The sequence below is a fragment of the Cricetulus griseus genome, chromosome 6, assembly GCF_003668045.3.
Source record: "Cricetulus griseus strain 17A/GY chromosome 6, alternate assembly CriGri-PICRH-1.0, whole genome shotgun sequence".
Taxonomy (NCBI): domain Eukaryota; kingdom Metazoa; phylum Chordata; class Mammalia; order Rodentia; family Cricetidae; genus Cricetulus; species Cricetulus griseus.
Genome location: NC_048599.1, coordinates 98,288,409 through 98,300,994, shown reverse-complemented (window position 1 = coordinate 98,300,994; position 12,586 = coordinate 98,288,409). Strand labels below are relative to the sequence as shown.

The window sequence follows — 12,586 nt, the reverse complement described above, 5'->3', positions numbered from 1 at the left end:
TGGAAGGCTGAAATGAAGGTTGAGAAAGATGATAAATACTAACATGCAGCATCTTTCATCAGGACAGGATTTGAGGCATCACTAGGTGGACCAATGCCTGCTCTGTTTTCTGCACTGACACGGAATTCGTAGGTATTTCCTTCTTGTAGTCCAGTTACTTTGCACCTGAGATCCGAAACTGGAGTCTTGGTTGCTCTCACCCATCTCAAGCCTTTCTTTTCCCGCCTTTCAATGTGATATCCTGTGATCTCGCTGCCACCGTCATCAGTCGGTCTCTTCCAGCTGACAGTGGCTGTGTTCTTAGTGACATTTGATATCTCTGGTTTCCCAGGAGGGCCAGGGGGACCTACAAAAGAAGCAGATTTGTGGTAAATTCCTGATTTACTGAACTGTTATGTAAATGTTTTCATGGCAACCACTACCACAGCTACCACTTGTTCTACATACCAAATCTGTCTACCATTTTGACAGGTTCAGACTGAACAGGTTCTCCTTTGCCGTAATGGTTTACCGCTGACACACGGAAAAGGTATTCATTTCCTTGGATAAGTTTGGTCACCACATGCCTGCAGGCCTGAATATCTTCAGATACCACAGTCCACAAAAGCCGACTGGTTTCTCTCTTTTCAAGAACATAAGCCTTAATTGGTGATCCGCCATCTTCCAAGGGAGGTGTCCATGTAAGTGTTGCTTTTTCAGCAGAAACGTTACTGATTTCGATGGGACCTGGGGGACCAGGTACATCAAGGACTGAGACCTTCACATGTTCTTCCTTTGTGCCAAAAGGATTGGTGGCAGTGATGGTGTATTCACCGGCATCCTTTCTTGTGGCATATTTGACTGTCAGCATAGAAGATGTTGGGGTTGAAGTTATTTGGGCAATATCTGATGGTCTGATATCTTTTCCTGCCTTGGACCAACTTGACTTTGGAAGGGGTTTGCCAAGAATGCTAATGGCACTTAAAACAATGGTATCCCCTGCTTTGACTGTTAGCCCATCTTTAATTGTGGGATCAAGGACAATGGTTGGTGCCTCTGCAGAGGAGAAAAAAAAAAGTTCATCAGAAAATGAAGAAGGTTTAATTTTCTGCCTTTTTGTTGGGAAAACTGTAAGTATCACCTACCGTACTCATCCTTGCAAATGATGGTTCCTGTGCTCTCTGATGGAGCGCTGATAGCACCCACTGTATTCTTTGCTCTGATTCTGAATTCATATTTTCCACCTTCAACAAGGTCAGTTACAGTAAAGGCACAGTCTGGAACATTAACATGGTTGGCTTTCATCCAAGACTTAGATGGCAGGTCCCTCTTCTCTACTATGTACCCTGTTAATTTATGACCGCCATCGTATTTGGGTTCTGTCCAGATGAGAGTCACTGAATTCCTTGTTACACTAATAACCTCAGGTTTCCCAGGAGGATCTAAAACAGAAAGGAAAACCCATCAAATAAACCACCAATGCTTCCTTCATGTAGTGAAATCCCCTAGGCTTTTCTTTATTAATGGCTTACCAATTGGATCAAGTGCCACAACTGGCTCTGACGGTAGGCTGGGCTTCCCCACTCCTGCTAGATTGATAGCCATAACTCGGAATTCATATTCAAGACCTTCAGTTAATCCTGTCACTTTGAAATCTTTCATCCTTATAGGAGTCTTGTTAGCTCTCTTCCATAGAAGGCTGTTTCTTTCCTTGAATTCGATATGATACCCTACAAGTGACCATGAACATATCAATTCAGATAGACATTATACAGATTGGTTTAAAAAAACACACACACACACACACATTACCCAAGTTGTTTATTTGCAGATATAGTGAAAAGATGATCTTACTTTGCTATCTATATTTTTATCATAGAGGCATGACACCACTTTTTTTCTTCTTACAATATACATAATTATTATCCTTTTGAAAAATAGCAGATAATAGCTCTAAAAGTTATTTTCTTTATGAACTGTTAATTGTGTACATGAAAAGAAATATGCATTACTGGTTATGCAGATAATTTTTTAAACAAAATGTTTGTAAGGAATACCGATGCATAGTTGTGGACTTTGGGAGCCCAATCCACATACAGGGATAGCCCCTGAGCCAAGACACACAGGGGTGGGCCTAGGCCCTACCCCAAAGGATAAGATAGACTCGGATGACCCCCTATGGAAGGCCTCACCCTCCCTGGGGAGCAGAAAGGATATGTGATAGGTAGGGTATTAGTTGGGGGGTGGTGGTTAGGGGATGAGGGGAGAGAGTGGGAACTGGGATTGACATGTAAAACAATCTTGTTTCTAACTCAAATAAAAATAAATAAAAGGTCAAAGGATGACAGTAAATTAAATACCTGTAATTGGTGAGCCACCAGTTTTTTTGGGATCAGTCCATGTTAGAGATACTGAATCATGTCTGACATCCACAATATTGGGAGGTGGGGGGGCATCAGGCACATCTAGGGGAAAAGCAGAGTATGTAAGATTTATAAAAAGGAACCTCCACAAAGCCATATTTCACTTTTTAAAATTTTGCTTCAACATACTTACCAAATGGATGTTTGGCAACAATTGGCTCTGACTTCAGGCCTTCTCCTACACCATATTTATTTTCAGCACTGACCCTGAAGGTGTATTCTATGCCCTCATGTAGTCTAGTTACTCTAAAGGTGGTCTTCTGGACAGCTGAAGCACATGTCACCCACTTGTTATTCACCGAATCTCTCTTCTCTAGTACATAGTTGGTGATTTCAGAGCCTCCATCATCCTTTGGAGGACCCCACTTCAAGGTCATGGCCTCTGCTGTGACTTCATCAAATTTGATTGGGCCAGTGGGAATGCCAGGCTTGCCAACCACCTTTATAGAGAGAGTTCCTTCCTTGGTGCCAGCAACATTCTTGAGTGTGATTGTATATTTTCCAGCATCAGATTTTTGGCAATCATATACTACAAGAGTTGTATTAACTGCAGTTGACTCAACACTGACTCTTGTGTCAGTTGCTAAAGGATCTTCCCCCTTCTTCCAAGACACTGATGGTGCTGGCTTGCCCTTTATGGGGATCTTAAGACGGAAGTTGCTATTTTCTTTAGCCAAGTAGCACAAATCAGGTAGATCCTTTAAGTCAAGATCAGGAGCCACTGTGAAAAAAAAAAGAGACAAATTTTTTGCATTGAAATTACTAAGACTAGACAATAACCTTAGATTACTATGGTTTTAGAAGGTATACATTTGGTAAGCCAGTGTGTTAGGGCTCCAGCATACACTTCTGATGATTGGGGAGAGAAAGTGAAGACGCATAGGGAGATGCTTACCGACATCATCTTTTGCCATGACAATGATTTCACTTGGGGTTCCTTCTCCATTTTCATTTTCAGCACTCACTCTAAAGGTGTATTCCTTCCCTTCCTTCAGATCTTTCGTGGAGTACTGTAGGCTCAATGATTTCATAACTCGTTGCCACTTATTTTCTTCAGTCAGGAAATCGACCACATAGCCAGTAATTCTACTTCCGCCATCACTGCGAGGCTTCTTCCAGCCAATGGTACAAGATGACTTAGTTACAGCCAGCGCTTTCAGGTCAACAACGGGTCCAGGGGTTTCTGAAAGAGGAGAAATGATGAGTCTAAGCCACAGATAACCAAGGTGGGCTGTAGTTTAACAGGATGGGTCATAGTTCATTGCTTACCAGAGGCTTTGACGGCATCACGTGTTTCACCTGGATCACCAATGCCGTACTCATTTTCAGCGAACACTCTGAAGAAGTAGGATTTCCCTTCCTCCAAGTTAGAGACTCTGAAGCTTGTCTTTGAGCACTCAGTTGTCACTGTTGACCAGGATTTCCTCTCTGCATCCCGTTTCTCAACCACATAGTTTATGATGGGGCTCCCGCCATCAATGATGGGAGGATCCCAGGTAATGTATGCAGAGTCCTTGGATATTTCCTTAACGGTCACATTGACAGGTGGTCCAGGAGTATCTGAATAACAAGTAGAGGTTAAGTAAGAGATGGACACATTTAAAAATATATACAAACTATGGTTTCAAACACACATGATTCTTTTTTGAATAGACTTACCAAGCACTTTCACTACAATAGTGTACTCCTTTTTCCCACAGCTGTTTTCCAAGGTTAAGATGTATTTTCCTGCATCATATTTGTTCACATTTTCACAGCGCAAGAAAGTGTCAAAGTCAGTTGACTTTATGTCCAATCCAATCCTTTCTCTTAGATTGGCGTTTGGTTTAGACCAAGTGATCTTTGGAGGTGGGCGTCCTTTTACAGGCACGTAGAGTCTCATCGTAACTCCAGCACGTAAAATGAGTGTTTTTCTTAACTCAGCGTCAAGTTCTCCCTCGGGTGGGACTATTTAATTTGGGGATGAAGAAAGTTAAAGTCATAAAAATTTAAGCATCACACATATTTTTAAAGACAGTTCCATCATCCCTAAAATACATTTTATTTATAGAACCAATTTCTTGTTTGTTTTTTAAAAAATATCCTTAACAATTTGATACTCTATTGATCTTTTCATTTTTTTTTTAAATCTTACTTTTATTTTTGAAATATGTGTTTATGTGTATGTCTGCATAGGTGAGTGCAGAGCCCCTGGGAGCCAGAAATGGACACTGGGTACGTGGAGGTAAAGTTATAGGCAGTTGTAAGGCACTTGATGTATGTACTGCAATCCAAACGCAGATCCTCCAGAAGAGCAATATGCCCTAAAATTACTGACACATCTCTCTAGCCCCCAAGATCTTTCCACCTTTCAGTGCACTTTTGCCAACCAAGCATTCCTTAAAGGACCTGTACCCCTCTTCACGTGAGTCCTGAAGATCTAAGCCTCCATCTATGCTGAAGGAATGCTTCCTCCCACCTTGATTCTTCTTTCTTACATTCAATGAAGACATCCTGTATATCCCCTGGCTCCCTTTGTTATTTCATTGTAGGAAGAAACTGTATAATAGATTAAATATACTGCCAAGAAACTTTTTTAAGACAGGAAGGAGTTATGGTGATAACATGAATAGAAGAAAGGAAGAGGACTTCCAGAACTTTCCAATTACATACTTGTAGAAGGCTTGTTTGGATGATTGAATAACCAGCAAAAGGATAATAAATAGGCCATGACTTTACAGAAAGAAAGAAAGAAAGAAAAAAAACAAGAAGACCTCTTTATTCTTAGAATAAATTTCCTTATTCTTTTGAAAACCACCTATCGCCTTCATTCCATTTGGCCTGCTAAAAAATCATGCAGTGCCACCTACCCAACCTGTACTGTGCTTCTGGAACTTGTAGGTGTATCTAGATAAGAGTTGATTCTCTCTCTTAGAATATGATAGGCAGAAAATCTCATCTATGTCTGTTGGTAGTACTTACTTAGGATGTCCTTGGGGCAGTGTTTATCTGGTACGTCACTGGGGTCACTGTACCCAATCTTATTAACAGCATACACTCGGAACTGATACTCTGTGTTTTCCATCAGGCCAGTCACCTCAAAGCGGGTTTTTTGTAGCTTCTCTGGTAAATTGCACCTCACCCAGTGATCTGAATCAGCTCGCTTTGCTTCCACAAGATAACCAATGATGGGGCTACCTCCGTCATAGGCTGGCTTGCCCCATGATAGACTCACAGAGCTACGGGTGGTATCATATACTTTTGGGAAAGCTGGTGGACCAGGAGGATCTGAGAACAAATGACAACAGAAAGGTTTAGTGATGACTTCCTTCCTGGCTGTTTAATGCTGAATATGGAGCATAGGACTCTCTCAAGCACACTTACACAGTGGGTCCTGAGCATAAACTGCTTTGGATGCATCACTGGGTTTGCCAGGTCCAGCTTTATTTATGGCAGTAACTCGGAATTCATACTCAGTCCCTTCCTGGAGACCTGTTGCTTTTAATGTTCTTTCTATAACAGGTTTTCTGTTGACTTTAGTCCAGTTAACTGCCTGAGTTTCCCGCTTTTCAACCAAGTATCCAGTGATGGGTGAGCCACCATCATCTGCAGGGGCTTTCCAGCTGACTGTCATGTGATCTTTTGTGACATTGCTAATGACAGGAGGGTCACAGCGTCCAGGTGGGTCTGTAATGATGGAATGGATAAGTTAGTTTCCTAAACAAAAAGATAGTATTTAAAAAGGAAACAGCAAACTGCTGGACAGTGCTCTTACCATATGGGTTTTTAGCAATTGCTGGCTCAGTGAGGATGGGATCTCCCACTCCGTATTTGTTTTCAGCACAGATACGGAACTGGTATTCATGACCCTCTATAAGTTTCTCTACAGTGCAACTGGTGATGGGCACAGTAGCAGAGACCTGAGCCCAGTTAGGCCTGCTTGTTTCACGCTTGTCTACGATGTAGTTGGTGATTTCTGAGCCTCCGTCCTCAAGAGGAGGTTCCCAAGACAGCATGGCACGATCTGCATACATCTTGTTGATTTTAACAGATGCTGGAGGACCTGGTTTATCTGAAGGATGGAGAACAAAAATGAACTATTTTACTAAAAGGGGGAATGAATATTGAGAAGAGATCTAGACAGTGGGCTTACACTCCTTATATTGTTATCAACTTCTTGTATGAGCCTGGAAGTCACCTCACTTTTCATAATCTTAGGTAGCTGTAATATGTGATCACTAATCTTCTATAGAGATCAAAAAACACTATTCTGTAATACTATTAATTTTATTCTTAGGAAAAACTTTGTTGTTGTGCTTGAGATAGGGCATCTGTAGAAAAAGCTGACATAGCATTCCCTGAATACGGGAGCATGACCTTGAACTCTTGAACCTCCCGCCTGAGATTACAGGAGTTCACTGACATGTACAGCTTGTAAACTTATTTACAGCCCAAGTGAAGCATGGGATTGTAATCAAATGCTTTAGTTACCTAGTACTTTAAGCTTAATGGTGGCTGATTTGGAGCCACTGGAATTTTCGGCAGTTATGGTATAGTCTCCCGAGTCCTTCCGGTTCACACTGAATAGCTCCAAGGTACACAAGTTCCGCTTCATTGCCATCTTTATGCCTTCTGCTGGTTTTATTGGTGTGCTATCTTTCTTCCAAGAAACTGTTGGCATTGGTTTACCAAACACAGTAGCATCCAAGCAGACATTAGTCCCAGCTTTCACGGTAAGCAAAGACTTCATATCAACACTGAGTTCTATCCTGGGAGGAACTGGAAAGAAAGAAAGATTAAAGGTCTTAATGTATGCAAAACTGCATTGTGTAATTACTGCTGGTAATAGTGATAAATTAATACTTGTTTCATGAATAGATTTTATCTTGTTACTAATTATTAACATTTAATACTTGGGATTGAACCCAGGTCTTTGTAATGCTAGGCAAGTGCTGTGCCATTGAGTTACACACCTAGTCTTACAACCTTATTTGTATTTAATAATTATTATAGACATTTATGAGTACAACATTTTTGCAAAGATATGCATTTGTGGAATGATTCAATCAAGGAAACTCATACAACAGTTACCTCACCTATTTAGTCGGCATTTTTATTGTGTGAGATGAGAACACCTACAGTCTACTCCTTTAGTAATCTTGAGACCTCTTATACATTATTGACTCTGGCACCAATGCAGAGTCACCAAAACTGATTTTTCCTGTCAGACTGAAACTTTTGACATTCTTTCCTTCTTATCTCTCTTCCCTCAGCCACTGATTTTTATGCTACATATTCATTATGAAAGCAAAATAAGTTTAATATAGAAATTTGACAACACTGTAAATAGATAAAAGTAAATCCCCATAATTCCAACACTAGGTTTTCAGCACTATCATGTTATTATGTCTTTGTCATCTTTCTGTGAACATGTATGATTAAAATCATACAGTCCTTAGCTGTGTAACCTGCCTTTTTTGTTTGGCTTATTAAGATTCTTCATAAGCATAATTTTTAGTGCTGAATACAAAGTTAATCCCCTATCATTTCTTTTCCCCTCTCCCATAGGTGCGCATTTAATTTTTTTCTTTATTTTTTTCAAGTCAGGAGACATGAGTATCCTGTAAGTGTTATAATATGCATCAGAACCTTACCATTTTCTGCAAGGATAGTCACTGGGTCGGAAGGCTCAGAAGGCGGGCTAATGTTCACAGCAGTCTTAGCAATCGCTCTGAATTGATACTGAGCATTCTCTTCTAACCCAGTAGCTGTGTACTCTTCCTGGGGTATCTGGTGAGGTGTGGTATTGCAACGAACCCACTTATCACCAGGAAGTTTGCAAGCTTCTACAAAATAGCCAATAATTTTGCTGCCTCCATCGTGCTTTGGACGGGCCCAGATAAGGGATGCACTGTTCTTGGTGACATCAACAACTTCAGGTTTCCCTGGGGGATCTAAAGAGAAAGAAATAGTCCCAATGTTGATCTTATTAGCAGAAGTTGAAACTCCTCACAGCATCACTCCTGTGATGTTCCACAGGATAACATTCATGTCATGTCAACCATCTATCTGGTATCTGCTTTTGAATGCTTGCTATACATTTATATATAGTCCATTTCATGGTAAGAGTTAGAGTTTATTCCAGGATAGAAGTGCTAAGTTTCAGAAGCAAGGTTTAAATGTGTCTCTACAATTCTAAACAATGGTCACTTACCTACTGGCATCCTTGCAGTTACATATTCTGTTGGTTTGCTAGGTGGGCTGGATCCAGCTTTGTTTAGAGCATAAATTCTGAATGAATATTCTAGACCTTCTACAAGGCCAGCACAAGGATATTCAGTTGACCGGACAACAGTGTCATTAGCTTTCACCCAGAGCAAACTGTTTCTTTCTTTGCGTTCAATCAGGTAGCCAGTGATGGGGCTTCCTCCATCACTGTCTGGTCTATCCCATGCAACAAATATGCAGTCTTTGTTGACTTTAGTGACTCGGGCATTTTTTGGCTCACTAGGAACATCTAGAGATGAAGATAGGGAAATGTTAGTTTCTGTTTTAAACTAATACCCTTCAAAGAATCTCTCTCTCTCTCTCTCTCTCTCTCTCTCTCTCTCTCTCTCTCTCTCTCTCTCTCTCTCTCTCACAAACACACACACACACACACAGAGCCCACCACCACCACCACAAAAATCACCTCCTCCAACAAAAACACTCACCAAATGGGAACTTAGCAAGCATCTTTGGAGATGTAAGAGGCTCTGAAATGCCAAATCTGTTTTCAGCACGGACACGGAAGATATACTCCTGGCCAGGTATGAGCTTTCCAACCCTGCAGGAAGTCTTGGTGACTGAAGCTAGAGCTGTGACCCAATCCCCACGGCTTACATCACATTTCTCTACTATGTAGTTGGTGATGTTACTGCCTCCATCCTCAAGAGGAATGTGCCAAGACAGGGAGCAAGCATCAGCATCTATATCAGAAATGTCAAATGGAGGTTGAGGGGGCCCAGGAGCATCTGTATAAACCAAGAGGAAAGACATGTAAGAACGGAGATTTAATAGTTACAAAAAAATGTTCTGATTTCCATATTTAATGGCCACTTGTCTCGTGTGTAACCTACCCATGACTGTAACTTTGATTTTCTGAGTGTCTGTCCCAGAGCTATTCTCTGCTGTGAGGCTATAGTAACCACTGTCTTTCCTAGTGACATCCTTTATGATCAGAACGGAAGAACTGTCTGCTTTGTGGATGGCCAGGTGGCTGGATGTAACAACTTCATCATCTCCTTTCTTCCATTTACAGAGTGGGTTGGGCTTTCCATACACATGGGCTTCAACTCGGAGTTTCTTCCCAGCTTTAATAGTGATTTGCTCAGGCATGAGGATCTTTGGTGGCACTGAAAGCAAAGACAAAATCCATTTCTTAGGTGTGGAATTTTTCTGGGTTTTTCAGATTGTTGGTTGGAGCCCACTAGGTGTTTCAAATTAATGATTGAATTTCTAACCAATTTTTTTGTAATTGAAATTTTTTAAAAATAAAATTATTTATTTAGTTTACATACCAGTTGCCATTTCCCTTCCCTTCTCACCTCCCAGGTCCCCCGACCCCCCCAATACCTATTCTGTTCCTACCCCACAATCCACTCCTCCTCCTTTTCTTTTTAGGAAAGGGCTGGTCTCCTATGAGTATCAACAAAACATGGCATATCAAGTTGTAGTAAGACTAAGCACCTCCCCATGTATTAAGGCTGGGCAAGGCAACCCAGTATGGGAAGCAGGGTCTCAACAGTTAGTAAAAATATTGGAGATAGCCCCTGTTGCCACTGTTTGGAGTCCCCAAAGAGGACCAAGCTACCAATATTTCTAAAAATTCTTAAATGTAATAGAAAATATCAGATACAGCCTACATAATGGTGGTACAGTTTCCTATTCTGCATGTACAGAACTTAATAACTCAAGGAGAAATGTCTACCAAAACCAGCTTTTTAATCACATGATATAAAGGAAGCAATGACTGCTTACAAAGATAAATTCAATTATTTAGTTTCAAAACTCTGCAGAAAAGCCAGATATAGGAACAGATATTCATGCAGATAATAGGTCCATACACAGAAAATGAAAACAAACAACTTACACAGCTGTTCTTTGGCTTCATAGACACCCTCAGCTTCTCTTGGCAGGCTGACTCCAACAGCATTTCTAGCTGCAACTCTAAACTTATATTTCTTTCCTTCCTTTAGGCCAGTGACAATAAGGCTGAGGTCTTTGACCACCGAGTACTCTGTCCAGCGATCTGCAGGCTGGTCTTCCTCCCTGTAACTAATGATATAGCCATCAATTTTCGCACCCCCATCACGCAGTGGAGGTAACCAGGCCAGTGTAGCACTGTTCTTTGTCATTTCTGTCACTTCAAGTTTTCTTGGAGGATCCGGCTCACCTAGAAAAAGAATATAATTTAGAAAATTAGGTACCTTTATAATCCCCTTTGTTAATGTATGTAAGAGTTTCAGTATGACTTTTGTACCAAATTATATGAGATACGTAGTTCAACATCTTGAAAATATAGTATAACATGAAGCAACTAACACAAGTTTTATCCAAGAGAGTTAGATATTTACTGCAACATTAGGGTTTTGAGTCCCTTTCAGTGTATTATAATTGTATTGATCTCTTAATCTTGATAAACTAGAGGACTAGAGTCAAAAGGAGAAAGAAAGGAGATTTCTTACTGAGAGGATCTGATGCAAGCACAGGCTTGGGGATATCTGTTGGGACCCCAGGACCATATTCATTGACAGCGGTTACTCGGAAGAAATATTCATTCCCAGGAACAAGATTGGTTACGTTGAAGCTTGTCTTCTTCACTTCAGGTGTAACTGTTGACCATGTTTTTCTTTCTGCCTCACGTTTCTCCACAATGTAATGTGTCACTTGGCTTCCCCCATCATTTTCAGGAGGGGCCCAGGAAACGTGGCATGATGTCTTAGTGACATCCGAAACTTTTAAATCAGACACAGGTCCAGGAGTATCTGTAAAGAGACACATACTCAGAATGCATGTCCCACCATCATTCTCATTAACTCATTTGTTTTTGGAGCAGGAAAAACATAAGCTTTTGGATAACGCACCTAGTACTTTCACATTCACAAAAACAGCCTTTTCTCCTGCTGGGTTCACAAGGGTCAAGGAATATTTTCCTGAGTCATCACGGGTAGAATTAGGAATGACAAGGAAGGCCATGGTGTCAACTAGATCGACTTGTCCTTTTCTGACCACGTTATCAATACCCACTTTGCGCCAGGTGACTTTGGGGGCTGGTCGTCCTCTCACTATTGCAAATAGTCGAATAGGGCAGCCTGCCCTCACTACGACCAATTTCCTCATGCTGGCATCCAAGTCGATCTCTGGAGGCTCTGCAGATGACATCAAAGACATTAGTTGACTCTTCAGACATGAGGGAGCCCCATGAGAATGAATATGGATGGGTATCCACCACTAAAATATTACCTAGGATTTCTTTAGGCTTGATGGCTTCTTTTAGTTCAGCAGGGCGCCCAATGCCAACTTGATTTTGGGCACACACCCTGAACTCATACTCCTGGTTTTCATCCAAACTTGTAACTGTGAATTCCATGCGGACAAGTTGAGCAGCAGCATTGCACCTTTTCCAGCCCTCATCAGGTGAGGCATCTGCTATTTTAGGTCTCATTTCTACAACATATCCAATTATTGGTGCACCTCCATCATAGACTGGTTTTCCCCATGCGAGAGTTATGGAATTTTTGGTTGTATCAACAACTTTGAAATTGGTTGGTGGACCAGGAGGTTCTGAAAATAAATTATATAAGAAATATATACACAATTAATTATCACTAATGAATCTACTCTTTTCTCTGTGTTTCCTATATATGTGTGCTCAAGTTTGAGTGTGTGTACATACGAGTTCATGAATGTTTAGGCCAGATGTCAACTTTCTCTATTGTTCTCCACCTTATTGATTGATACAGGGCCTCTCACTGAAACTATTGCTTACCAATTTGACTAGACTGGTTGGCCAGTGAACTCTAGGGATCTGCCTATCTATGTCCCCCTCTTAGCCCTGGGGTTATATGTTGGGAGCCAAATCTCAGGGCTTGGCATGAGATCCTAGGCCATGCTTGGCAGGCCACATAATTAACCTTTATAGCAGCTCCTTAGAACCTCAGCTC

At 41.1% G+C, this 12,586-nt stretch overlaps 1 protein-coding gene across 1 annotated transcript in view; it reads right to left on the bottom strand.

Annotated features, from left to right (window-relative positions):
• Ttn (titin) overlaps window positions 1-12,586 on the bottom strand; it is a 270,592-nt gene that overhangs the window by 49,034 nt on the left and 208,972 nt on the right. Inside the window, exons 132-152 of the mRNA XM_035446340.1 lie at window positions 11,886-12,206; window positions 11,507-11,791; window positions 11,108-11,407; window positions 10,513-10,815; window positions 9,500-9,775; window positions 9,095-9,394; window positions 8,596-8,898; window positions 8,036-8,335; window positions 6,873-7,160; window positions 6,157-6,453; window positions 5,766-6,068; window positions 5,364-5,669; window positions 4,062-4,349; window positions 3,672-3,962; window positions 3,298-3,585; window positions 2,536-3,123; window positions 2,340-2,444; window positions 1,512-1,709; window positions 1,125-1,421; window positions 448-1,035; window positions 44-346 (exon numbers count right to left, since the gene is read on the bottom strand). Coding sequence (XP_035302231.1) covers window positions 44-346; window positions 448-1,035; window positions 1,125-1,421; window positions 1,512-1,709; window positions 2,340-2,444; window positions 2,536-3,123; window positions 3,298-3,585; window positions 3,672-3,962; window positions 4,062-4,349; window positions 5,364-5,669; window positions 5,766-6,068; window positions 6,157-6,453; window positions 6,873-7,160; window positions 8,036-8,335; window positions 8,596-8,898; window positions 9,095-9,394; window positions 9,500-9,775; window positions 10,513-10,815; window positions 11,108-11,407; window positions 11,507-11,791; window positions 11,886-12,206 — 6,528 coding nt within the window. The remainder of the gene's footprint in view (window positions 1-43; window positions 347-447; window positions 1,036-1,124; window positions 1,422-1,511; window positions 1,710-2,339; window positions 2,445-2,535; window positions 3,124-3,297; window positions 3,586-3,671; window positions 3,963-4,061; window positions 4,350-5,363; window positions 5,670-5,765; window positions 6,069-6,156; window positions 6,454-6,872; window positions 7,161-8,035; window positions 8,336-8,595; window positions 8,899-9,094; window positions 9,395-9,499; window positions 9,776-10,512; window positions 10,816-11,107; window positions 11,408-11,506; window positions 11,792-11,885; window positions 12,207-12,586) is intronic.